Source organism: Tympanuchus pallidicinctus, unplaced genomic scaffold (assembly GCF_026119805.1).
Source record: "Tympanuchus pallidicinctus isolate F22 unplaced genomic scaffold, pur_lepc_1.0 scaffold3, whole genome shotgun sequence".
NCBI classification, from domain to species: domain Eukaryota; kingdom Metazoa; phylum Chordata; class Aves; order Galliformes; family Phasianidae; genus Tympanuchus; species Tympanuchus pallidicinctus.
Window position 1 is genome coordinate 100,277,497 of NW_026294747.1, and position 27,723 is coordinate 100,305,219.

General features: G+C 41.9%; 2 protein-coding genes across 2 annotated transcripts; one reads left to right on the top strand and one right to left on the bottom strand.

The window, feature by feature from the left end:
• Positions 1 to 49: 49 nt before the first annotated feature.
• Positions 50 to 27,672, bottom strand: ACAD11 (acyl-CoA dehydrogenase family member 11). Its single transcript, XM_052694170.1, has 20 exons — positions 27,405 to 27,672; positions 25,933 to 26,032; positions 25,557 to 25,682; positions 24,282 to 24,443; positions 23,906 to 24,070; positions 22,638 to 22,785; positions 21,985 to 22,106; positions 21,187 to 21,293; positions 20,929 to 21,052; positions 19,490 to 19,567; positions 18,969 to 19,107; positions 18,747 to 18,854; positions 17,484 to 17,582; positions 6,225 to 6,291; positions 4,156 to 4,241; positions 3,876 to 3,947; positions 2,890 to 3,044; positions 1,494 to 1,610; positions 933 to 1,042; positions 50 to 450 (listed from the first exon to the last, which is right to left on the bottom strand). The coding sequence occupies exons 1-20, from the start codon at positions 27,539 to 27,541 to the stop codon at positions 336 to 338; spliced, it is 2,337 nt and encodes a 778-aa protein (XP_052550130.1). The 5' UTR covers positions 27,542 to 27,672; the 3' UTR covers positions 50 to 335.
• On the top strand, positions 10,623 to 15,461 carry ACKR4 (atypical chemokine receptor 4). The gene is given in 2 exon segments (XM_052694186.1): positions 10,623 to 10,923; positions 13,487 to 15,461. Coding segments are annotated over 2 exon segments (1,149 nt in total). The 5' UTR covers positions 10,623 to 10,846; the 3' UTR covers positions 14,559 to 15,461.
• Positions 27,673 to 27,723: the final 51 nt, after the last annotated feature.

A 27,723-nucleotide genomic window follows, 5' to 3' on the forward strand; every position in this document is an offset into this window, starting at 1 on the left:
CGATAAAAAGTTGTAGTGCTTTGGCTCAGAGCAAATAAAGCACTTTAAGCCTGTTAGAAAACAGATTTTATTCAGTGTTACAAAGAACCCAGGAACATCCTGCCGTTGATTTGTTTTATGTGTGCCCTTACTTCAGGTGTGGGATTGTAAAAAAATTTTATGGAAAATGTAGTGATTAGTAAATGCAGTAATTACAGGTAAAGGTTGAGAATACTGATTGCTTCAAGCTGGAATCAGAATTTTGTATTCATTCACTTTTAGCTTAAACAGCACTGTACTGAGCAGCGTCGTCTTTTCTAAGTCCCCCATCCACGTGAGAGGGATTTCTGCTGACATCAGATTTTTGCAGTTAGTTTCTTTGATTGATCAAGTAGTTCCCACCTTGCAATTGTTGACAGATGAACTTCATCAGGCCCATCTGCCACACGTAAGGTCCGAATGTATGCAAACCTGTGCAGGGAGATCTGAATTAGGGGCAGAGTTCCAGCCCTGCTGCAAAAGCGAACCGGACTGGTCATGTTCTTCAGTCTTATTAAAAGAGCCATTGCATGGGAGACGTTGCAGCTGAAATCTTCTGGCAGGGCTGAGATGCATGTGCTGGAAATTCTGAAGGCTTCTGAAGGCCAAGGGATGCACAAGGGATTAAACAGAGCTTTAGAAACAGCTCCTCTATGCTGCACGGCAGGAGTAGTTTAGTTCCTTTGGCAGCTATGTGTGTGGGGTTTTTTTGCTATTTTGGGGTGGGTTGTCTGGTTATTGTTGTTGTTGGGATAAAGCATGGCCATTTAATAATAAAATTCAGTTTGTGTATGTGGGCACCTGGCCCGTGACTTCTGGCTACTTGAGGTAAAAACAAACATGTACTGGAATTACACCATTATCTTATCTTAAAAAGAGCCCTCAGACAGCAGAGATAAGTCTTCCTTACTCACATAGAAGCCAAAGGAAAATCCTGGGAAACTCCAGCTCCACCACACACTTGGATTGCACAGTCAATCACTTTAAGCACAGCTCGAGGCACAACCACTTTGGTCATGGCTATCTGTAGGCAGAAGAGAACTTACTAATAACAGTTTCATAAGTGAGTATGTTTACCTAACAGTTCTACTGAAAACTGGTATCAGATTGTACAGTCTCCTGGAGGACTGAATGAGAGCTGTGCTGTTCCCATTCCTGTTCCAAGAAAGTCTCTAGGAGGGACAGCCACGCAAAACTATGCTGGTGTGCTAAGATGACCGAGCCATACTTAAACTGTTTTAGTTTTCAAGTACATCTCACCAGGTTGAAGTCCTTAAGCTGAGTGTTTCATATACTCTCAGTAGGAGCAGCAAAAGCACACCGCAACAGTTTCCACTGCAACACAAAGCTGTACTCTGTGACTAGGCAGACTTCTAGCAACATGTTTTCACTTAATTTCAACTAGTTATCTTCTGAAAATGTGCAGGTATTCATCTCACAGGTCCTAGTCCAAGGCTGCCAAAAAAACAACTTACTTCTTTCCTAGCTTTTCTGTTGCCCAACGTGTCAATCTTGCTGGCTGTTTTCAGGGTAAGCAGTCGAGCTTGTTCTATGCTAAGGCGGCACTCAGCGATCCAGTGGGCAACAACTTCCTGCAGAGACAAAAAACAAAAACATTGAGAAAAAAGAAGCAAAAAGTCATTTAATGCCCTTTGCCTGGTCAGCTTAAGCCTGCCCTTAGGAAGACACCCACATTGCTCAGTCATTAAGAGACTCCAGATCCTGATCCACTCCCACTTCTGTGCCCATCCACACTGCCTGCTACCTCTCTTCTTGAAGCCATTCAAGGCTGGTTTGCTTTCCCTCACTTGACACCACAACTCACAATTTTCCCTGTGCGACATGCCCTAGTATACAAAAATTTGGGAAGAGAGAATTCAATTCTGTTTTTCTTAAGCTAGTGGTGGTGTGTTATATATGCAGGCAAACAGCTGCAGGGTTGTGCCTGCTGCATTTATCTTCACAGTGATCCAGCAGTAGCTCCCTTGAGCCAAACTAAGCATGAAATACATGGTGGTTGCTTGTAACATGCTCCTAGCAGCTCCTCCCTGCTCTTAGCTCATTTCCCTGTGCAGCCCACATAGTGCATTGTTCATGTGATGCTTGTCAGTAAAAAGCCATTTGGAGCCTGAGCCAGCTTCAGACATGCTCCTGGCAGGAGTGTGAATGTTGCAGCCTTGGCAGGAACAGCACTCACTTCAGTGCAAGGTCTGGGGGCTTGGTTTATAGCAGCAAAGGTGGTCAGAACCCCTGTGCAGGTTTTCAGACGCTCCCTCCTGCTGCCAGCTCCCAGGGCTGTCGCTTCCCCAGAGGCAGGGTGGAAGTAATGGTCAGCCTGTCACCCCAGACAGCCACCAGCTTCCCCTCTCAGATGGGCAGAACCTGCTTCAGTTCTGCAGCTGTGTCCTGCCCCAAGGTGCTGCCTGTGGCTGCATCAGGGTGCCTGTGGTGAACTTCTGAGAAATGCAGAGGGCGCCTCATCCAATTTTCACTCTGGTAGCGAAGGCAGGTTTGGCAGTGCTACGACTGGAAAATGTACGTGTAAGATTAATCCCTCTGGGTCTGCACAAGTTTTTTTTATAAGCAGTGCCAGACACTGTCTCAGCTTCCTCTTTCCATTGCCTTCACTTGTTTCTTTCCAGTAGTTTCTTTCCAATAGTCATCCCAGCTGTTGGGTAAGATTGAGGAACACTTGAAATACAATAAACCAACTTTTAAAAGCTGATGATGGCCAGAGTGCCAACTTCTTATTCCTATTGATAAAAGATAGCGAGCACGCTCTTGTGCAACTGTATTTGAGCTGCACATATGGGCAAAACAAAAGGTGATGGCTGGAATAGATGTGAATAGATAAGGTGAAAACATGCTTACGTGGTGGTACAATTTCTTCCCAAAAGTCTCTCTCTGTGCTGCACGCTGGCACAAGATCTCTAAAGCAGTTTCGGCTGCACCAATGGACCTCATGCAGTGATGAATGCGGCCTGGCCCGAGCCGACCTTGTGCTATCTCAAACCCCCTTCCCTCACCTGGGTGGAAAGAAAAACAGTCAGAGGCAGATCCCTTGATTTCTGCTTGAAGTGATCTATGGCTCAGAGCAGAAGTGTCTACACAGCAGCAAAGCTAGAAATAAACTTTGAAGTTTATTATGTGTAAGTGTTGTTTACCTACATCTATACTGACCCATTGTTAATACTACTCACAGCACAAAGATCACCTTAAGATGGCTGCTGAGAGGGTTTGATTTACTTGATATAATTTAAATGTTAATTTCACACTGAAAAATGCATTTATAAGAAGCTAATGGAAGACTTTGGGGTTTCCAAGTCCAAGAGTACTAAAGAAAGTTCTTTCAGCGCAATAAAAGTCTTTTTAAAAAGAGAAAACTATTTAAATTGTAATTTTCCAATGGAGAGAACTAGAGCAAAACTCTCCCTGCAGAAGATCACATTTCTGGCCTGCTCTTTCTTGCATTTTTCTTTCAGTTCCTCTAAATCTGCAGCTACCCAGGCTTGGACGGCCACAGACTGCAGCAGAAAGCTCTTTTTTTTAAAAGTGAAGTCCATGAGGACTGGTGTGGGGGAAAGAACATCATCTACACTTTCTGCTTTGCCCCACACCCAGGAACTCACTTTTGCACAACAGCTACAGCTACGTCCTTCCTTCAGTCATCATTTTGCTCTCAGCAAGTTAGATCCAAGCAGCAGGCAGACTGCCAACCACAGCTGGACACACCTTATCTAAGGAATCCTCCATTAAATGTTTACATTAATTTCTGGTGATTCATAAAATAAACCACCGTTTTTGTAAATCTGATTTGTTGCTGTACGTATTAAGGAGCAATTAATACTGAAACTCACCCAGTATTATATTGGAGACAGGTACTCGTACATCATTAAAATGTACCTCAAAATGTCCTCCGTGGATCTCATCTACAGGTACAGAGAAAACAGCAGCAGGGTAAATGAAGGAGGATAATGTCTATGCTTAAAGAAAGCAAAACAAGAGGCCTTCAATTCCTAATGCTTTCTCTACGTGCATTTTACTGGTCTGTTTCATACCCAACACTGATCAGTACTACTACAGCTCCTGGGATGGCTAACAGTAACAGATGCACAGTCAGTAACTCCTAGCACCTACCCATGTAGCCAAACACCGAGAGCGGTCGTATCAGCCTCACTCCCGGGGTGTCCATGGGGACAATGATCATGCTGTGCTGCTTGTACCTGCATCAAGACAGAAAGTACATTTTGTGGTTAATTTTTAGCCTCCTCTCTGTCCTATTCCCTCACTTTTTTTTATTTTTACCCTCAATTTAGCAGTTGCATACATGTTGACATTTACTTCTGCATATTGTAGCCATCCTGTCTGCATGTAGTAGTATGGCACATGCGTGGACCATCAAATATACCACAGCCACCTAACATACCTTGAATGAAAAGCTATTCCCTCTCCACCTCTGCAATGCTCTACCATCTGCTTCTGTCTCATACAGTCCATTTCCTCCCCCAGCCTTCCTTCTTTATTCTCAGAACATGTTTATCATCATCCTCATTTTAGCTTGCCTATAGCTCAGGAAAGTAATCCTCTCGTTTAAATGCCTCCAAGACATTTAAGGAGGGTTGTCAGTCACATGGGACTGGAGGTGATCTCCTGAGTCCCTGAGCTCCAGCTCTAGAAAGCAGCATCCTGTCATTCCCTCCATCAACCTTTGTGCAGCTTCCAAACAGCCCAGCATATGCCACAGCTCGCACGGCTGCTGGACAACCCACCCCTGGATCCTGGAAAACAAACAATGCTTATTCCCCCAGGGAGCCTAAACACATCCAAAAATTTCTGATAATCACTGGAATTTGGGCTACGATCCAACTTAGAGACAAATGTTTCCAGTTGTATGTGCTACAAGCTGCATGATTTCAGCAGGCCCAGTTGCAAAGCATTTTACACGTGGCTTTTGCAAGAAGCAGTTTTAGCGTGGCACTAACAAACAGCTGAACAAGATACACTGCATTATTTACTTGAAACAGAAAGAAGTGAACATTATATTCACATATATTCAGCTATACAATGAGGGGAAATAGCTTTAAGCTGGAAGAGGGTAGATTTAGATTAGATATTAGGAAGAAATTCTTTACTGTGAGGGTGGTGAGACACTGGAACAGGTTGCCCAGAGAGGCTGTGGATGCCCCCTCCCTGGAAGCATTCAAGGCCAGGCTGGATGGGGCCTTGAGCAACCCGGTGTAGAGGGAGGTGTCCCTGCCTATAGCAGGGGGTTGGAACCAGATGATCTTAAATCCCTTCCAACCCAAACCATTCTATGACTCTATGATATAGGAATGCAATCAGAAGGTCTGATTAAAGATGTGCAATGGTGTCACTGCACATAACTTCACATAAACATCCCCATGGTTCAAACTTTTTATATCTACAGATAATTTTTTCTGAAAAACCTAGTTAATAACCTTAGTAGGTCTCTGATATGTCTCATGTACTCATTCTGTTCAGGAAAATTCTGAAAGGTTTTGGTGTTGTTATTGTTTAAGCAAGCAGTTCTTGTTAACTGCTTTCATAAATCACACTTAGAAAGTAAATTGTAAGCCTGAGACTTGAGAAACTGCAAATTGAAAGGAAAAAAAAGGAGGATGCTACTGTTGAAAGGATGCAACATTCCACAAAGTGTCAGGTGCATTCACGTCATAAACTTTCATCACTAAGCTAAACCCTTCTCACAAGCTAACACACGCATTCTGCCCCAAATACAAGGATTCAGCATATGAGAACGAGAGGCAAAACTCAAAGGAGTGATTTTGGGTGGCCCTGCATGGAGCCAGGAACTGGCCTGCATGATCCCGGAGGCTCCTCCAAACTCAGGTTACCCTAAGAATTTCCTGATCCAATCCATCATCACTCAGCTGCACAAGCACTGCAGTGAGTGCAATGGAAAGGGAAGCCTTAGGATGCAAGTTGGTGAAAAGGTCGTGAGGTTTCAGTTATCAGAGCTGACCAAAACAACAAAAAAGATCAGGATCTCAGTCATCTGTATTTTTAGCTAAACACAGCCAAGGGTTCAGAAGTTCTCTGCAAGTCACAGCCACATCCAACCAACCAATCAAAGCAAATAATGCTACCTCGTCTAAAGCTTTTGCAAGCAGTGGCACCTCCTGAAAACAAATTATAGGCAGTTCTTTGAACCTCCTAAGAATCCTTACCTGGATGCTGAGGAGTTCCTGGTTTTGCCCATTACAATTGCAACTTTGCAGTTTGGGTTCCCAGCACCTTAAAAAAGTCACAAACACAATAGTTTTCAATATAAAAATCTCAGTGTACAATCAAATGCAGCTTCATATGGACAAATCTTTCCTTTCGTGCTGCAGGAACAAAGGAATGCAATCTACTTCTGTGTTTATACTGAGTAATCAGACAGTAAGTAACAAAATCCATCTTAATCAGACAGTAACAAAATCCATCCTATTGCTTAATATGAAAAAGGCAGTCAACTTGGGAGGAGAAAACCAAAAGCCAAATATCCAACCCTCCAGGGTCCAGCTCCACCATCTTTTCTGAAGAAAAGAGAACAAGAAGGAACTTGAATCCGTTTACTTCTGTCTGCATTACAGCTTAACGTGTGACCCAAAAGCAAACCTGAAGCTGTGACTCTGCCATTTCGAAAGCAAAACTTCTCAAAGCTGTGAAGACTGGAGGAGCTGTATGGGAATGAAATGTCAACCCCATGACAGCCCTTGAGTTGTGCAAATAAGACTACTGAAGGCTACCACTGACAACCTTGCTATTACTTCAGCAGCTCTGGAATTAGGGTTTTGCTCCCCCTTTTGCGTATGATTTTAGTTTGTGCTTCAAAAAAGATCTCATTGTAAATAGTTATCTGAAAATAATTTGGTAGCACTTCAAGCCATCAATACACACCTCTGTACCATTCTAATGTACAAGTCCTAAAAGATTTGGCCACTGATTAAGGTGCCATAATTCTAAGAGACCTGATCCCCACTGTTTTTTCCTTTAAAAGTTTCCTTGTACCAAAGCATGCTCCCATTCCTTTCAACATCTCACACAGGCAACAAAGGGAAAGAAGGGCAGGATTATACTTGACATACGTAACTATCGGCAGCACCTTTATCTCTATCACAAGGGAGATGCCAAGCTCCACGGAGATTCAAAGATTTAACGCATGCCAACCTCAGGTGTTTTGATGCCAGAAACAAAGAAGGCTTTGTAGCCTTTCTGGCAGCTGTTCTCACCGAGTTTGGGAGCCTCCAGTCTACACAGTGCAATCAGCTGGCTGTGAGATGAGTTGCTCCCTTATGAGAACCACTGCTGAGATGGGCAGGGAGTGGGAAGAGAGATTTCTTTCATTCTACCAAACTCTGAGGGCCAGACTGCTGGCTGTCTGCCTTCCTCTTCTGCAGAATATGCTCTTCGTCCGCTGGCCTCAAAGCACAGTTATTTGTGGCCTACAGGCTGCACTACACCAACGCACTGAAATAGCTGAATGAAAAGCTGGCATGGGAGGGGATCAATCAACTCAGTAGAATTTCAGATAGTTGACTCCTCTGGACAAATACAACAAGCAGGCAGTGAGCCCCCACACAGCACACGATACACCTTGCAGCATAGCACCATAAAAGGAGAAATGCTGTATTCATGAGCAGCATTCAACTTTTTTCCCCAGAGAATTGCACATGTGTTTAAACCACATTTATCTTGGTGCGGTTTACAACAAAGGTTATTTTCCGGAATCACGACAAACAGTTTGTAAACTATCTTCAAGTTATATCCCTGCTTCAAAAAGGGCAGCATTCCTCCGTTCTATGTAAAAACAAACAAAAAAAAAAGCAGGAGTTGAACTTAGTGAGGAGTTCACTGAGAAGGAGACGTCTGGCGAGGAGTTCTCAAGCAGCAGCAGTTAAGTTTCAAATGAACTTTTCATCCATCTGTGCACAGGGAAGGAAGACAGCTTCCTGGCCATTCCCACTTCTCAGAGCTGTTTATCCAACTCTGAAGTCCTGGTGCAGTGTAGGTCTCCGAAAGACTGCATCGCTTTGAAAAAACACAGACTGCATGGATGGAATAAACCCCTCATTTATGAATGGCATTCAAACGTTCCTTATGGAATTCCAAGAAGCTGCAGGAGGATGGGGTAAGAGGCAGAGACGCCAGGAGTTAGCAGTAGTTTCGCAAGAAACAATTCAACAAAGAGAAATAAGAGAGGTGCTAGGTGAGTTTTAAGTATAGTTCTGCACAACCTGTCCACAACTTTTATACCACAACACTGCTACATTTGGGGACACTGCAAGTTTAAGCAACTTTCTGTATTTTTAAACCCTTCAGACGTTGGCATAGGCAAAGACAGGGATATTTAAAAATGCACTCCGGGGGTTGATCAGAATCCTACCAGTTACCTAATCACTGTTACCAGAGGGCATAAGATACTCAAAATACTGACCTTCAAAAAATCAACTTGCATATGAATTCTTCTAGGTAAAGAATGCTGAATGTAGCATAGACACGAACAGCACAGACTTTACTTTAAAGAGCTGCTCTATAGCCTGGTTTCATAAGCATTTTTCAGAGTCCAGCCTTCAAATGTTTGGCTAGGGAGACTAAGACAGGACAATCTACTACTTGAATATTCAGAATACCTATCACTTTTGTCATGTTGATATGCTGACTGATAAGCCTGCTGGGTTACGTTACCCTTCCCAGCTAAAGATCATAGAATCATAGAATGGCCTGGGTTGAAAAGGACCACAATGATCATCTAGTTCCAACCCCCCTGCTCTGTGCAAGGTTGCCAACCAGCAGACCAGGCTGCCCAGAGCCACATCCAGCGTGGCCTTGAATGCCTCCAGGGATGGGGCATCCACAGCCTCCTTGGGCAGCCTGTTCCAGTGTGTTTCCTAGAAATTTCCTAGAAAGGCACTGATGAACAGATGATCCATACTATCCTGCGAGATGTAAGGTGGATGGCAGTGTGGTACTGGTTGCCATCAGTGAGATCTTCCAATGGAAACAAAAGGATCACCCTCCCAAGAGGTGTTTTCTACTTTCTGGCACACTTGCAGTCCTACAGTTCTCTCCAGATAACACTGCTGGACACCCAACATATGGTAAAGGTTATAACAGGCTCTCAAGGAAACAGGAAGCCAGACAGTGCTGGTGATCTGCAAAAAATCACCAGAGGTGACTCAGTTCTGCACTGAGTGTGGCCACTACTTACTCCCAGCCCGAGTTCACAGCCTCTGATGGCGCCAGTGAAGGCTGCAGAGTTTAGGAATGTTTTCTTCCCTCTCCTCCATCTTCCATACCTCTAGGAGCTTTCTCAGTTCTACCACGACAACTCTATCTTGATGGAGACAGTATTAAGACAAAGATAATTCCAGAGAACTGAAAGATTCACTTATTTTAAAGAGATACAGCCAGGCCTCTTAAGCAGTGACACAAGCTGCAGGAAGCAGACATGCTGGAAGCAACCCAAATATCCTTATCTACGGCTTTGGGGAAACACCACAGTGCTATGACAGCTCAAGATGGAAACTACAGAACTATGCACAAACACTGCAGAATTCTTTCCTTAGCTTTTAATTCCTCTCCCAAAATATTCTTCTTTTTTGTTGTGAATGTAAATGAAGCTGTAAGAATCCGCCTGTTACTTTCTTTGCTGACCACAGTAAAGAACTTTTCCTTTCTCATGTTCCAAAATACTCAAAAAACAGACTGATGACTGATTCAGCCACAGCAAGTGGGTCGATTGAGCCAGCATGGCAAAAAGCAAAAACTGACTTGTGGTCTGCCTAACATCTCTCCCTGTTCGACATCAATACTGCATTTACTGAAACTCACAAGGATACAGGAAAATCCAAATAGAATCACGAGATCACGAGGGACTCCTGACACTCTGCACAGGGTAATTCTTGCACAAGAAGCCAATTTGAGCTGTACAGATCATGGAAATCTAAGCAAGATCCAGCCTTCTTAGGAATTCTTAGTACAGGTAAGTTCACACCTCAGCGCAAAAGCAAAATGTCTGCATGCAAAGCTCAGAACCTTTCCATCCTTCTTTTCCTGTAAAAGTATCAACGCTTTATAGCACAGGCAATACACCAAAAGCAGAAGAAACACTGCCTCAAAGGAAACAGCATTGTTTATTTTTCTTCTACAACACCTGCCTTGCTTACAGTTCCTATAAAAACACATTACCAAACAGTGACTTGATTATGAGCCTGACTGGCAACATCCAAGGCCCTGAGAACTCTCCCGCAGGGTGCAGGGCTATCTGCTCACATACTTGTTGATTCTTTCATATCTTTTAGGTATCACATTCCTAGTTTCGTCCCACAGCACAATACTGGATGAGAAAACTCCTCTGTCTCACAAAAAGCAAATTTATCTTTTTGTTGTTACTAAAGCACAGCATATAAGGCTCTCTTCAATCCTTCTACAGGTAGCCATCAAAAGCACAGCACTGCTCTGATGAAACAATACGGTGACTCCCTGCTGGCAGCTGCCCCAGACAGATCTCTCCTCTTTTTCCTCCTCTTCACATTTTAAATGTGTAATTTGTCAAAAGCCTCTTGATTATGTGAAGCATATCTGGACAATGCTGAGAAATAAGAAAAGAGCACTGACGTTCCAGAGAACATTGCATTCAGGGTTGAACGGGAAGGAAAATAGGAAACGTGAGAGTTCAATAGGAAAAGTTCCAAGGAAAACAGGATTTGTTGTTGTTGTTGTTATTTTTTTTTTTACTGGCAAATCAAAACGAAAGTGCAACTGCCTTCCAGATTGAGGGTGTGGTGCTTACTGACAAAATGTAATGCGTCGGACCAAGTCAGACCATTCCACTGAAGCACATCTCACTTAGAGCATCTCCTGCCAGCCTGCTGACAAAAGGTTAGTTCTGCTTTATTTCTCACTGCTCTGTATGCTAAGTGTGATATGTTTACAAATAGAAAAGCTAGGTTTTACTCTTAATTAGGTCAGCTTTACAGAGAGATATCATTTCCAATGTTAAAATTCAGTTATTTGGGTCAAACAGCTTACTGCTCAGTGCATTAGGAGGAACATCTGTTTAAACTGGGAGCATTAACTTCATTCAATACGTGCTTGTACAATCCCACATAAAGTTTAAACAGACAGAAACACTGAATCTGTGTCTAAATGGAAGGTTGGAATAATACCATGCCATGCTGTCTGTTAAGAAAACTGTATCTCGTAGAAAAAAATACTTGAAAAAGCAGCCAAAGTTCTGAGCTGCTTGGGTAATTGTGGGCAGTTTTGTACATAGTAACATTCCTTGTATGTGAGAATATTCCTTTCTGTGCACAACATCCTGAGGTGTCTACAACTGTAAGACTCAGCAGACCCACACTGCTTTGATCTTACAAGGAATCCCACTCAGAGCACTGTGTGGGACGGAGGCTAAGTCCCTTCCACTGCCATTCAGCAGCTCCACAGGACAGCAGGGCTTTATGCAAAGTGCATGCACGTGTGCCTGAGCAATAACACAGGCAGGAGTGTATGAATAAGTATGCTAGCCAAAACATCACTTTATTTTTAAGAGAGAAGTATCAACAGCTGAACACTACCTATCTCTTGCCATCACGAAGTCCAGTCAGCCAAAATCACGGCAGGCAGCAGAGCAAGCTCCCTGTCACAGCCGAAGTGCTTTGTGATACCCAGACTTCCGAAAGTTTGCACCAAAATGTTTATCATTTTGCTTTCAAGAAAATCTGCCTGTGATCCAATTTGATTAAGTGTTCCCAGACGGTTTCTGCAGCAACAGTTTAGATTACAGCCTAAGTTTTTCAATTAAAGTTTTATTTTTCTTCTAGCCTTGGCTAAGAGCATTAAACTTGTCCTGTAGTCTTCTACTAAAAAAAGAGACATTCACAGCTGATGTCTGATTCTCTCCTCAAAGTACTGTAAAGCTGCAAAGGATTACCCCCGCTGAGAAATCCTGCTAACTGACACTGCCAGGCACAAATAGGTAACCCTTGCCAAAGTAAAGAACAGAATTCCATGACTTCCCATTCCACACACTTCAGTTGGGCAGCAGTACATGACAGATTGCAAGTCTTAAACTGAGAGTAATCATTGTTTAAAGTTTAATGAAAGTGTTTTGAAATGTTAGAAGAAAAAAAAAATCCAACAAAGTCATAAAGAGTGAAAGCCAAACCAAGCAGTTAATTGCCATCTGAGGCAGTTTATAAAGTGTATATGGCAGATCCACTGAACATATACATCCATATATAACTCGTAGAATCACAGAATGGCCTGGGTAGAAAAGGACAATTATCACCTAGCTTCACTCCCCCCTGCAATATGTGCAGGTTGCCAACCAGCAGCCCAGGCTGCCCAGAGCCACATCCAGCCTGGCCTTGAATGCCTGCAGGGATGGGGCATCCACAGCCTCCTTGGGCAACCTGTTCCAGTGCCTCACCACCTCTGTGTGAAAAACTTCCTCCTAATATCTAACCTAAACCTCCCCTGTCTCAGTTTAAAACCATTCCCCTTTGTCCTATCACTATCCACCCTTGTAAACAGCCCCTCCTGTTTATAAGATCCCTTCAAGTATTGGAAGAAATATCAAGTAAGAACAGAAATTATTAATTTCTGTCTGTTTAATCAATCTGTGTTCCTGAATATGACATCAGTCAGTAGCTTTTTTTCTTGGCAAACAGAACACATTAAAAATATTTTTGAGGAGAAAATTTAGCAACCATTCATTTAAACCTTATCTAAAAAACAGTGCTGGCATTCAGTTTGCCAAGATTGAAAAAAATAAACATGAATTAAGAGCTCTGTGCAGAATATCTGACAAGGATCTGCTTTCTTGTAACATTGACCTCAAAATCTGAGACACTGCAGAAGATGAGAAAGGGCCATGTGATTTTCATCCTCCACAGCTCTTTGTTAGTGCCATGAAGAAGTCTTAATGCCATTTATTTCCAGGGAACGTGGCACTGCAGTACTGTAGTTTACAACTGAAAGAAGTTCAGCTAATCACTTAGAGAACACAGCTCCTAGAGAAGAAAATTATTTAGGATATGACTTGCTGAAGACTGAAGATGAGAACATTTAAACTTCAGTCTTAAACAGGCAGTGAGGATACAGTCAGTGTTTACTAAATGAATTCATCATGAGATAGGACTTGAAAAAACAGCTGAAGTTGAGAACTGTTTGGGTGCTTGTGGGCAGTTTTGTATGTGGTAGGATTCCTTTGGGTGCATACCATCGTGAGCTGTCTCCAGCAGCAAGATCCAGGGTACCCACATTGCTTTGATCTGTAGGAGCAGACTAAATTCAGTCTGCTCCACAGCCATTTAGGAACTGACTCCATAGGACAGCTGTGTTTTACGTATCAAGTTTCAAAACTTGAAGCCCATATTATTTCTTTGATGTCTTCCCAACCCTACCCCCTCTCCCCCCCTTTTTCTTTTTATTTGACTTTCAGCTTTGCCATGGGCTGGGTGAACAACTCAACTGATTACTGGATTGAGGATGATGAGCATTACCTCAACTCTGATATAGATTACAACACATACGAGTTTCTCTGTGAAAAAGAAGATGTGAGAAAATTCATGAAAGTATTCCTCCCTGTGTTGTATGCATTGACTTTCACTGTTGGAGTTGCTGGAAATTCATTAGTGGTTGCAATTTATGTCTACTGCAAGAAACCAAAGACCAAGACAGATACGTACATCATGCACCTAGCCATCGCTGATTTGCTCTTGCTCTTCACACTCCCCTTTTGGGCTGCAAATGCAGTGCAGGGATGGAAACTCGGAAACTCAATGTGCAAGCTCACTTCTTCTCTTTACACCATGAATTTCAGCTCCAGCATGCTGTTCCTGGCCTGTATCAGTGTGGACAGATACAGGGCCACCTCCCAGCGGCACGGAAGAGCTGGAAAACACTGCAGCATTACCAGCATCTGTGTCTGGCTGTCTGCCATACTGCTCAGCATACCTGAACTGATATTTAACCAAGTCATGAGACACAATAATAGGAATGAATGCCTTCCTGTATTTCCAGCGAACATGGAAACACTTTTAAAAGCAACCATTCAGATCCTAGAAGTTATCCTGGAGTTTCTCCTTCCTTTCCTAGTAATGGTGACCTGCTATTCAGTCACTGCTCGGGCAATCTTTAGATCTGCAAACGCTAAAAAATCTAGACCCTTCATGGTTCTGCTGGCAGTAGTGGCTGCTTTCATAATTACCCAGCTACCTTATAACATAGTTAAGTTCTGGCGAGCCATAGATAGCATCTACCTATTGATTACTGACTGTGAGGCAAGTAAAACCATAGACATTGCACTCCAGGTCACCAAGAGCATAGCTCTGTTTCACACCTGCCTCAACCCAATTCTCTATGCCTTCCTGGGTGCTTCTTTTAAAATGCGTGTTATGAAAATAGCAAAAAATTATGGGTACTGGAGAAGACAACAACAGCATGAAGTACCTGAAGAAATCTCTATGAATTCTGAAGTCCGTACTGAAGAAACAATTAGCTTCACTATATAGACTGTTCCTTTCATTATCTTAATCAAAATAGGGATTACTTACTAACCTGGGGGCTATTATTTCGACAGCTGTTTCTCTGCAAGTCATCTTTCACATGAATTTTCAAGCCTGCAGACAAGCCAAGACACTACAGTGGAGTTCAAAAATGGAACACGATCAAAATTAAGCACCAGGCAGGAAAAAATACTGAAAATGCAGGAAACAATCAAGGTATTTATTAAATAATTTTTTAAAAATAGCAGCAAACAAAAGAAAACAAAATCAAAAGGGTCACAGCAACAGAATATTAAATTGCTGTGTAGTGAAAAATCAGCACTCGTCTAAACAACCAATTTAAAACAGAAAACATCAGCAATAAATTGACAGTACAGGAACCTTTGTACCAAAATTCAATAATCTTATGTTTCTCCAACTGCTCTGTAAAGCTTCACAGCATTTGACTAATAATTCACTTCCATTTTTTTCTCCCTAGTTTTCACTCCAGAGACACAGGTGCAGCTTAAAATGAGATATTAGTTCACAATTGAGAACTGAGAGAAGAAAAAAAGTCATTTTCTATGTGCCTGCACAAACATATAGCAACAAGAACAGCCCCCACGAGAAACACTAACTCCTGCTCTGTAACTACCAAAACCAATCCTTCATCTCTACGTTTTCTGCTCATCCTAAATTTCAATAAGCCCAGTGGCCAACAAGAGGCACATTCCAGATCTCTGTAAACGTAAGATGAAACATGAATGTCAAGGTAATGCAAGCAAAGCAAGAGCAGAAATGCTCAGTTAAAGCTAACCTTCAGACACTGGGCCTGGAATTTTTGGCTGGAATTTGTAAAATAATGAGATAGGGAGGTAACTAAAGCCTTTTAAAATATGCAAAGATACAATAAAATATACTCAGTGTGTACTGACTTGCATTTTTTATATGCTTTACTTTGTTTGAGTAGGTACTGGCCTCTCTAGCATAGGGTTTAATCACTCAAAGGATAAATTACTTGCTTTGTGAATGAGAGGGATTCTGACTCCACACACACTCAGGACTGGTGGTATCTACAATTTCTCCACTCAGGCACCAAAAGCTGTCTGCTGCCACCAATGGTACTGGGGTGGAGATTCCAGGAAAAAGATAAATAAACAACTGCAGTTTTCCTATTTATCTCTTGGAGGGTTTAAAATACATTGACAAATTAGCTTTCTAAACACATCAAAACAGCGTTATTTACAGCATATTCTTTCAGCCTCCAACCATCCTGCAGGCTCTAATAAAGAGCTTATGAAAGACAACAAGAACCTCTCCTTTTCAGACAATGTTCCTAATTACATAATTGTAGACTGAAAGAAAAAGCTCTACAATGACAGACAACAAACAACTGTAGCATAAGCAAGACACAAGCTTTTTCTCTCTGTTGAGATAAAAAAAGCCTTTAGAACTTTTGTCCAGTATTTTGAGGAATAGTGGAGCAATTAGCAATGCTTGATACACGGCCTACACACACATCATCAATCTGATATGCTTAAATCAGACTAGATTTACTGTAAATGAGCAAAGCATGCATTGGTAATAATCTCCAGTCCTTCCATGACGCAAAGGACTTCCTGTGTGAGTGAGTTATATTTGTTTTCACATGTACAGAGTGATTGCACCTGGAGTGATGTTCTGACCAGGCTGTCAGGCTCCAGGCAATTCCCAAATATCCAAGGTCTGTATGTTCACCCAGACTTGAGAGAAAAAATAAACAACTAGATCACCCATTTCTACCCCCCCTGCTATAGGCAGGGACACTTCCCTCTACACCAGGTTGCTCAAAGCCCCATCCAGCCTGGCCTTGGACGCCTCCAGGGAGGGGGCATCCACAGCCTCCCTGGGCAACCTGTTCCAGTGTCTCACCATCTTCCCAGTAAAGAGTTTCTTTCTAATATCAAATCTAAATCTACTCTCTTACAGTTTAAAGCTATTTCCCCTCATCCTGTCACTACCTGCCCTTATAAAAGGTTCCTCCCCAGCTTATGACACACATAACTCACCCAAGCCATTTTGTGATTCTGTGAAATCAATTAAAGAGTAATATATTTTGTGTACGACCTCCGAAAGAACTTTCCCATTGCTCCCTCAGGAGCTGCAATTCATAAGTGGGAGATACTGTCCTAAAGCAAGGGTAGCAGCTAGCAGCCAAGCGATGCTTTCAGGTTGAGACACCACGCCTACCTCTGCCTCCAGATCTGCACTGCTAAGAAACTGAGTGAGCCCTATCTTCTGGTGAGTCTTGGTATTGCACATCAATCTATGCATGGGAGCAGGCCCACACAAAGGTACTTAAATGAAACATCCACGTTTCACTCAATTAGCAACTCAGTTTATCTGGTTAGCTTCCAAACTTTCAGTGAATGATGATGTTTCAGAATAGGTTGCTCGTATTTTGGTAAGCAAACACACACACCAAAAACAGTACTCCAAAGTCAGGGACATTCAGCACTTATAGTTCAACCTACTGATTTTTCTGAGAAGTTTCTTGTTAAAAAAGAAAAATCCCCTTTCAGAAGCAGACTATCAGCATCACAAGCTAGATTAACAATCAGCCACCGGAATGCTACAATACACTCAAATTTCAAGCACAAGCTGCCAAAGACAGTGTCATAAAAACTGTTTTAAGACTATGACCATAAACATGTAAGTTACCTAAGGGAATCAGGTATACTTTAAAGAAAAATACCAGCATTCGTTCTGCAAACTAAATTAAGAGGTTCTAAAACCGACCCAAAATCACAAATTCTGCTTTTTCTGTTGTTTTACCTTCAACTGCCTTTACTCAAGAAGAAATTTTCCAACTCAGAAATGGAAGAGCAACATTTCAGATTTTGTAGTTATTTATTCCAACTCTTAAGGAGAATTTTAGACTTAGTCACTCCTATGCAGTGTTTCTGTACTTACCACTGCTCCACCATTTCTTGCCATTAATCACGTAACTGCTGCCATCTCGCTCGATGCTGCACTGCATATTGGTGGCATCACTCGAAGCCACATCAGGTTCTGTGTTAAAGAAAAAAACAACACAACCACTGAATTAAGTATTCAAGCTGTAGTACCACCACCACAAACACATGGATTTGGATATACCCTAAAAATATCACCGTTCTGCTCCCAGCGGAAAATGCTGTTTTCAGTACCTCACTCTGCTGTGGTCAAAGACTTTCTATTTTCTGATGACATGTTATTCATAGCCAACTTAAACTTGCTGGCTGTTGAACTCAGACTTCCCTTTATAGTAAACAGACTTCTTCTTTTCCTGATGTTTTTAAATCCTTCCTCCCCCCAATCTATTTGCAGATAACAGTCATCCTTTTCAACCTGTGTTCTCCCAGGCTTTTCTCAAATGAAAATAAAGAAACTTAAATTGCTCTTCTGATGGATTATGAAATAAAGTTGCCAGAAAAGCATCACCAATGATCATCCACAACAGAGAAGGCTATCATCTTTCAAGGGAAAGAATCCTCTCCCATTTGGTGAACACAGTGACACCTGGCTCTGCAAGGCTGAGTTTTCTCGACTCCTGCTGATGCAGGAAGATCAAGGTTCTGACATCATATATTCAAAAGCTACATTTCTAAATGAAGGGCCCACTTTTCCAGAGATGCCACAAGCTTTGAAGATCAAACAGGAATATAATGCTGAGCTACCAACATAAAGCAAGTGCAAAACCACAGTACTTATCAAAATCACCAGACTTGTGCCTATGTTTCCACAGAGCCCAAAAACACATTATAAACCAGGATAAATTCTAAGTCTGGCTCACACAATAAAATATATTTTACTACAACTAAAAATAAACTGAAAATATACGGAGATCATAATTTGGCAAGAGTATGAGAAATAGTAAGTATGAGGGAGGGGCAGCAAGGTTGATTCACTTTGTGCTCATATCCTAGAGATGACTTCATATTCAAACACAATCACAGATATCACAGAAATTTCAGTATTAATTTCTCAGAATCATGAAATGGTTTGTGTTGGAAGGGACCTCAAAGATCATCTCATTCCAACCCCTCCACTGCAGGAAGGGCTGCCAACTACTAAGTCAGGGATTAGACCAGGCTGCATTCTCTAACACATAAAACTTATGATTTTATACTTTTTACATGTCATCATCAAATATCTGCCATGTGCCTCTTATTTTCTTCTGGAACAAAAACTTACCTGTCATGCAGAAACAAGAACTAATCTTCCCTTCTAGAAGGGGCTCCAGCCACTCTTTCTTTTGCTCTTCAGTCCCATACATGTGCAGGACCTCCATGTTTCCAGTGTCTGTGAGAAACGAGTGGTTACGTTTATTTCTTCAGACACACAAATGGCAAGGCATTAGATGCCCAATGTTTTTAATGCTCTCAGTGCCACAGTTAAGGCACAGTGTTTGCTAACCAGGTGCCTGACAGTTGAAAATCTCAGGAGCAAAGAAGCGCTTCCCTGTTTCCTCAGCTATTAGTGCATAGTCAAGCTGGCTGAGACCGCTGACCGCTGGGAGAAAAAGATTCCACAGACCTTCTGCTTTGGCCATTTCCTGTTCAGAGAATCAGCAGGGAAAAACATTAGCAAATCATCTTCAAACAGCAATGAAATTCTGTCCTGCTGCCCATTTTCTTCCTTCCTATGTCTAACACGCTGTCCAAAGTATCTGATGGCTTTCCTCAGTAGCTATTTTCAACAGCTACAGCTTTGAGTTAAAGTTCAGATGTCCACCTCACAGAACTCACAGGCTGCTTTTTTCCTCTCTCATTTGTGTCTCACAACTCCTTTTGCACACTTTCTTCTTTTCCTTTTGCTTCCTCACTGTTTCTTTCCACTCAGATGGGATAACTTCTCCAGCAGCACACAACATTTCCTAAGGTCCGTGCCTGTTTCTTTTACTGCGAGAGCGCTCAAGAATATTTACCATCCCATACCTTCAGCTTCTCAAGCACTGGTGGTTTCTTCCATCTTTCCTCAGTATTTCCATGTTTAGCATAGTATTCTGCTATTTCCTAAGAGAAATAAAGTTTGTTTAAATTAGCAGCACCTATAACATACACAAATTATGTTCTCTTTTCTACTCCTACACCTCAGTGTACCACAATGAAATATTCAGCACAACTTTTTATAGTTGGTTTCATTGCAAGATGTTATAATTGCAATCATTTCATTTTGCAAGATTTAAGATGCACCATGGAGACGACCCCAATCATTGGTATGTTTTTTCATACATGGAAATGGTTTGCAGACATTTAACGTGTGCTGACAACAGCAGGTCAATGTTTTCTGACAATAAACACCACTGTTGACCAGCAGCACTGCATGAGAGAAACAAACCCCAAATTAAAACCACAAATAGAAGCCCAAAGTGCCGACACCTAAACATCAGGTCTCCCATATATTCAGATATATAAACTCATTTATCTTTTTTTTCTTTTATAAATTTGAAATGATACACTTGTTTTCTGTCAGCTGTTTAACAGATTATCGAAACAGTCATCCCAAGCATCAACGTTTAGTTACTAAGTAAAACTACATATTTGTAATCCTAGTATTTTCCCACGTATGTTCTATAATGTCCAGCACTCCTTCAAAAGTGCCCTAGGACCTGTTTTAGAACAAAGAAATTATCATCTAACAAATGCAGAATTTACAAGTCCTGACTCACATTTCCCATTACCAGAAATAATTTACAAGCCCAACTCTACTCATCCACAGAGCTTTCATGGCTATCTGTGGTTCATTTGTTTTTAATCAAGTACACTTAATTACTCTGAGGGTTCCTCAGACAATTCAAAATTAGTTACAGAAGGACTACTGAGAAACTTTGATGTGAAGAATTTCAACTGTTAGACAGCCTGTCTTGATTATACTTTCTTCTTGGAACTGAAAAGCAAATTAGCTCACAAGGAGAAAGGGAGAGAAAAACTAGTGGCATTTAGAACACACGAAGTTGAATACTGTCTGTGAGGCCCCTAAAGAAAAGGAACACAACTCTTGCTGGAAATTAGCATCTCTACATGAGAATGAAAGACTTCAGAGTTTTTGTTAAAGGTATTTCATAAAATACCTTTAAAAATGACTTTGGTTTTGTTGGTTTTTAAGCACACCTTAAACTTCAAAAAGCAAAAAAGTTTTAAAAGTAACTTTTCAATGCATATAACACTTTAGATCTGAAAAAAAAATCACGTTCATAATAATGATTTCTATTAATGTTCTTCAATACCACAAACAGCACTGCATGAAAAACAAAGCTGCTCTTGAAAGAAGAAGGAAAATACACAGGGACATGACTTCAGCACATGGTTTTACATTCTTATAACCTCTGCTCATAGAATGCTCATTTATAAATAGGCTTACAAAAAGCTTTTACCTTCTCAGCTGGATATACGTGCTGCTTCATGAACTGCTTTACCTTCAGCAGCATTTCTTGGCCTCTCCTGCTTTGATAGAACAACTCTCCAGAAGCACTGTGCTGCATGTTGCTGAAAGACAATCTAAAGAACACCCAATGCACTAATTAAGACCAGATTTTCCCTCACAGTGATATAAGCTGCCTTATACAGGCGTTTAAATAAGTGAAGCTGTAAGTTCTGCCTCACCTCTGACCAGTAGTTTAAACCAATGTTACCTTTTTGAGAGCTCTAACCCTTTTTCTGCCAAAGGCTTCACCATCTTTGCAAATTCATGGCTATTCTCTGCAGAAGCATTTCCAATGAGATATCTAGCGTATATACCCTACAACCAAAAAGAAAGACATAGATGGTATAATTGTGTACTTAAACATGTCTCTTCTAGATTGGTGATTTCTTCCACTATGAAGTTACACTTAAACATACACATTCTTAAATGGGGGGGGGGGGGGGGAAAGAGCACTCAGGTGGATTTTGGATTTTACTGGGATATGATGCTACTTTTGGTGTATTTCTAACATAATAGACAGGAATAGAGAAAGTTGGACAAGAACAAAAAAAAAGCCAAGCCAGACAGAGGAGCTGTTAAAAACCCTGAAGAAAATCATAAAAATTAGTAGAGCAAAATGAGTGCACCTGTATTGGATACTATACACAAGCCAACAGACAGCAATGCACACGTTGTTATTCACAACTATATTAACTACACACATACACAGACTTACTCCAAATTAATAACAGGTAGTTTACAACACATTTGGTAACCTTATCGTAGGCTGCAACTACAAAATAGATTCCTGCTCTACAATGGCTGAATATCTCACGTTATGTACTTCATGCAGCAAGAATTCTGTCCTAGAGTTCACAGTCTTAAGCATCTACAAGATACTGCTTCTAAAGGGACAAACTGAAATACCTTTCCTGTTATTGTACAGTACTTCAGCATTTGAAAAATGTGACCAACCTACATATACTCATCATCAAAATGTGACATTTCAGAAAAAAGGGAGTATTACCTGGGATATCCCTGCCATTTTAAAATATGACAAAGCAAGAAAAAAATTCAAGTTTGGGATTGTAGTGCTAATACCCCGGCAGCGGCAGTAAGCAGAAATCAGTTCTTCAAATGAGGGATTTTCTACAAAAACAAAAAACAACAGAGTATTTTAGAATGTTCAACCTTTACCAGGATTTACCTCATCCTTCAAACATTTGAGTCACTTTGTTAATACAGTAAAAAACGTAACATATCATTCCTCACGTGCTCAGGAGAGTGAAAAGGAAACAGGTGTTGCAAGAATTCCACATAAACTTCCCCCCAGTTCCACTTCAGTCAGGAAATCCATTGCACCACAGTTTTGTTTTATTTCGGGTTTATACAAACATCACCAATTCGTATTTAAATTTCAGTTTTCCCCCATTATCTCTAAGAAATGTTCAAAATAACCTTTTGTAGAATTAATGTACTGTGGCAAACCCAGATCCTACTAAAACAGAACTACCTTATAACAATCAGCACATCTCCTACAATGAAGGAAACTACAGAAGAGCTCTTTTCCAATTGCAAAATGATGTACTTATTAACTTTTTACCGTTGTTTGTTAAAGTAATCTATCAGATAGAAATCAACCATAGAATTCAGTCTGACAAAACGACTGTAACTTCATACCTATGGTGCCTTTAAAATTGAAGACAGATCCTCGACCCGGGACATTCAGAGATGTAGGCCAAAAGTAGAACTGAGCAGCATATGCTAAATCTGCTAAAGGATGACCAGTGGTTGAAAGTTCCCAGTCCAGCACTGCCAAAACACGAGCCTTAAATAAAAATAAAAACCTCAAATGAGTTATAAGAATGAAGGATCTGCAGATGGACAACAGACTCAGTATCCAGGAGCTTTATTGCTTTGAAATTAAAAAACATGCACCATAGCTGTCTACAGCAAAAGTAGTCTCATACAGCACTATGTAAGGATCTGCAAAACATGAACATCTACGTAGTGGCAGAAAACTACACCTTTTTCCACTGAAAATCTCCTTCAAATTATACATTTTTGAGTAATACTTCTTCTGTCAGAGAATTCTAAACTGTTCTAGTCAAAGAACCAACCAGCATCTATCTGCTGATCTATGCACAAGTGTGAATCTGTGTGATCTGTGGCTTTTCCATGAAGGGGTTCAGAAATTCAGTCTCCCTGTGTCAAGGCAACCTCTTGTGAGACTTCTGGGCTGCCCAGGGAACAGATGACAAAGTGGACCGAGTCTGCACACAGCCACAACTCTGATATCCAGCCACACTACAACCATCACTGCAGCGCAAACTCAAATTCCATCTTTATAATTCCAACTGTAAGTTAAATTCTATACATTTTGTAAAAAAAAATTCTTATCATTTCACATCCCAGCAGTTCTACGAGAAAAGTAAGCAGAAGTATATTACTGCAACTATTTTACTGCTAAGGAAAATACAGCTCCTTTGCTCCTGCTCATAACCAAACATCAAAACCAGACCCCATACTGATAGTACAGGTGACACAGAGCAAACCATGACTAGAACATCCTTGGGAATGCCCCATAACATGTACAAACAACAAAATCATAGAATGGCTTGGGTTAGAAGTGACCTCAAGGAACATGAAGCTCCAACCCCTGTGCTGCATTCAGGGCCACCGACCTCCATATCTAATACTAGACCAGGCTGCCCAGAGTCCCAGCCAGCCTGGTCTTAAACACCTCCAGGGATGGGGCATCCACAACCTCTCTGGGCAGCTGTTCCAGCACCTCACCACTCTCTCTGTAAGGATCTTCCCCCTGACATCCAACCTAAATCTTCCCTCATTCAACTTAAAACCATTTCCCCTTGTCCTGCCATTATCTACCCTGTAAAGAGTCAGTAATGGAGAACAAAGCACAAAATGTACAAATACATTTCAAATACCTCCGTTGGGTGAAAAATGATGTTATCTATTCTAAAGTCCCCATGAATTAGGGCTTCTTCATCATCATCAGGTGGTAAGTTGTTTGCTAGCCACTCGGCTAGCTCATTCATGGCAGGAATATCCGTATGAGCAGTTGCATCATATTGCTTTTTCCAAGTTGATACCTGAAAAAATACAAACACTTTAATAGCATTACAGAATTTACTTGAAACACAGCAGTAACTTCATACCGTGCCCTGGTACTTAACCATCTGAAGATGCTGAATCGCTACAATACGATGGTTACTTTTACACATAATCTAAGTTTAACAAATCAGCTTGCAAACAAAATGTTAAAGACCTGACGAAACGAGAGAATTATTCCAAGAGCTGTACCTGTCTTCTGCAGTATCCTGGTCCTCTGCCATATCCTTGGAGACCCAGTGACCGCAAGTCAAAGGAGTGCAACTGAGCCAAAGTTTCTATCATTGCGAGATACAAAGCAGAACGCTCTGCTGGGCCCACCTCAGGCAGCGAGAGGTCTCGGAAGATGCGACCCTGAAAACATTGCAAATCAGATACTTGGTGGGATGCAGGCATAGACAAAGAGACGTAAAGGTAGATGTTTCAGCAGCTAAAACAAATGCAGTGAACCCACATTCCCTGTACGATAAAAAAATCCTTCCTCATTTGTTTTATTCTTTGCCCATGATAGATGAAGGGTGTAACTCAGTGGTTTTTTTCTTCATACCCTTCAGTTAATACATTAAATACGCTTATCTCACAGCCCATGATCTTCCCACTCCCTTTTCTTTTTTTGCATGTGCTGTTGTTTCATACAACCTGAAATCATTTGAATGCTCTTCCTCAGATCCCAAATTTCAGACTATAAATAAGTATCCCAGAACACTCAAGAGACAACTGGATATTTTCACAGCCATATTTCTCAGGGCTTCAGCTCTCCATACAGTCTGAATTTCATGAAACCCTGCACTATGTGTTGGCACATATCACAATTTGCCAAACAAGCACAGCCTCATAGAAGAGCATATTATGAAAGAGGCCTAAACTCAAATCTTCCTCCCATGAGAATAAAAAAACGGTACCAGCAGACTTAAACTCAGAATCAACCAAGTCCAACAGAAACAATATCAACTCAGCCACAGCATGATTAGAGTGATGGATGGCACAGCTATGCTATGTTCTTTCTCAAAGTTGTGCTTGAGATGGAATCCTGCTTGCTTTTAAAGAAAACATGACTGTACGTAGATTACTGTTATCAGTAACAAATGGGTTCCGTTTGTTCCAAGAATCCAGAATAACTTTGGAGCCTGACTGTTATGGCTGAGTTATGAGTACCCTTTTCAGCAATATGAAGACATTTCACAACACTCATCTGACAGCATAAAGGAGAAGATGTAAATAATGAACTGTATATTTTGGCAGAGCTGGAAACAAGCTCTGGAGAACCTGAGATCAGTAAGAATCTCTGATAGTTAATACTTCTCAAAAATATGATTGGATTAATTATATTGGTATGCCTTAATACATAGCTGCATGTACCAAACTTCAAAGTTTAGTAAAAGCTGAATAAGACTAGTAAGTTCTAGACAGCTTACAATCTGCTTGTAGTAGGGAGAAAAAAGAAATCTCTCAGATTGGCTGACCAACCTGCACATGCTGCATCACGTAAAACTCTGTTCCAATGACAGAAACATCACTGCAGTACAACAGGGGTTCAGGGACTGGAAATCCAGCTGAAAATAAGGCTTTTTGCACACGATATTCTCTATCAACCTGAAGAAGACATGGAAAATAAGGTTCAGTGAAAAGCTCCTAAACATAAATCATCTTACTGAGTACAGTTAATGACAATCTACCTTCTTTAATGTTTAATCAAGTGTACAGCATAGAAAATTGGAAATGACTCAAGTAATTCACTGCACTTTTAGACACCTTCAACTGAAAAAGGCTGCATCACCTTGTACAAGAACTTAGTCCACCTGCAATACAACGTGTTTGGAACTTGCTGAGGAGTGTTACCTACCTTGTGGGCTCTAGGCAAAAGGGGGCCATGGGGCTTCTTCCTGAGCACATAGGCCCGCCCATCCTTCTGAAGATAAAAGGTTGGATTTGACTGTCCTGAGCTACAAAGAGAAAGACTGTAATTACTTACTACGTAGATGCAAATTTGCAAACTTAATGGAAATGGTGCAAAGTTCACCATGACAAGGCCTGAACAAAATGGCAAGACACAGAAAAGAGTTTTTTCCTCAAGTTTTGTTTCAAATATAGTCTTACAAAGATGCAAGTGATAGCCTACAAAATCAGAAGCCATAGGCTGTATTGCTACACTTAATATGAAAATATCTCTTCGCTGCAGAGTAGTCAAAGATAATTTGTTCTGTGAAATGGGGATAGTATTCACCTCTTCACCCTAAAGAGACATCATTAAAGTGATCGAGTTTTCAGACAAAATTCACACTAGCCCACAACTATATTTTTCTTCGGTGAGCTGTATTTTAAACAACGTAAGCTGAGAAAAAGCTCTTTAAACCACTGATGAATTCTAGCACCAAACCCCCTTGTGTTCAGGCCTGGCCATGTATTTGGATACCTAAGCTATTCTTAGGGGACTGCCTATAGCAACTATTATGTTTTAAAGAATAAATGTTGCAGTGACAAAGAATCCTAAGAATTACATGCTTCTCCACATACTCACATGAGAAGAACTTAAACCCATGCTGACACACTGCCCATCATAGCCCAATCAAACTCACTGATCACTACCTTCCTCAAGGACCTGAGCTCACCTACATGCTATTCTCTCCTCATTCTTTACTGTTTTTAAGACCTATTCTTAGTTCATTTGAAGACTGTACAAATATTGGAACACCAAAATCAAGCAGGCATTTCCCTTCATGCTCCTCAGGACATTTCCCGCCCTCTGGAGAGGGACTTTTTATAAGGGTGTGTAGCAACAGGACAAGGGGAAACGGCTTTAAAATGGAGGAGGATAGATTTAGACTAGATATTAGGAAGAAATTCTTTACTGTGTGGGTGGTGAGACACTGGAACAGGGGCTGTGGATGCCCCCTCCATGGAAGATTCAAGGCCAGGCTGGATGGGGCTGTGAGCAACCTGGATCAGAGGGAGGTGTCCCTGCCTACAGCAGGGGGTCAGAACTAGATGATCTTAAAGGTCCCTTCCGACCCAAACCATTCCGTGATTCCTGTTATTATGCCTCTAATACATTGCTGAGCGTTTTTATCTGTCGAGCGTTTGAAGAGCAGATTCTCGACGCGTTCCCTGAACTCTGACAAAAGTCCGCCAACACTGCTGGGCTGCGGCGACCGATCCATGTGTGTGAAAGGTCCCCGCAGCTAACTCGGCCTTCTCGAAGCGAACTGCCGAGGCGGCACGGAGGCCGCCCGCCGGGAACCGCTACGGCAGCACACGGTCGGCTGCAGGCCGCCCTCCCCAGCACGGCCGCCGAAGGCCTGCGAACAGCCTCCTCACCTGTACTGCCTGACGGACAGAGCCCCCGCGGGCTGCTGGGGGAAGCCGGGCAGGCAGCGGCACAGGTACCGATCCAGGCCTCCCTGATCGAAGCGGTGCTGCCGCCGCACCTCGCTGGTGCCCGGCTCCACAGACATCCCCGCGCCGTGCCGACAGGGGCAGCGCTACGCCCTCTACGCAGCCGCCCACCGCAGCGATACGCTCCCCGCGCAGCGGCCGCACACCCGCCCTCGGCGGCGCTACCCTTCTCGCGGATCCGCCCGCCGCAAGCGATACGCCCTTTGCGCAGTCACCTCGCGCCCGCCCACTGAGACGCTAC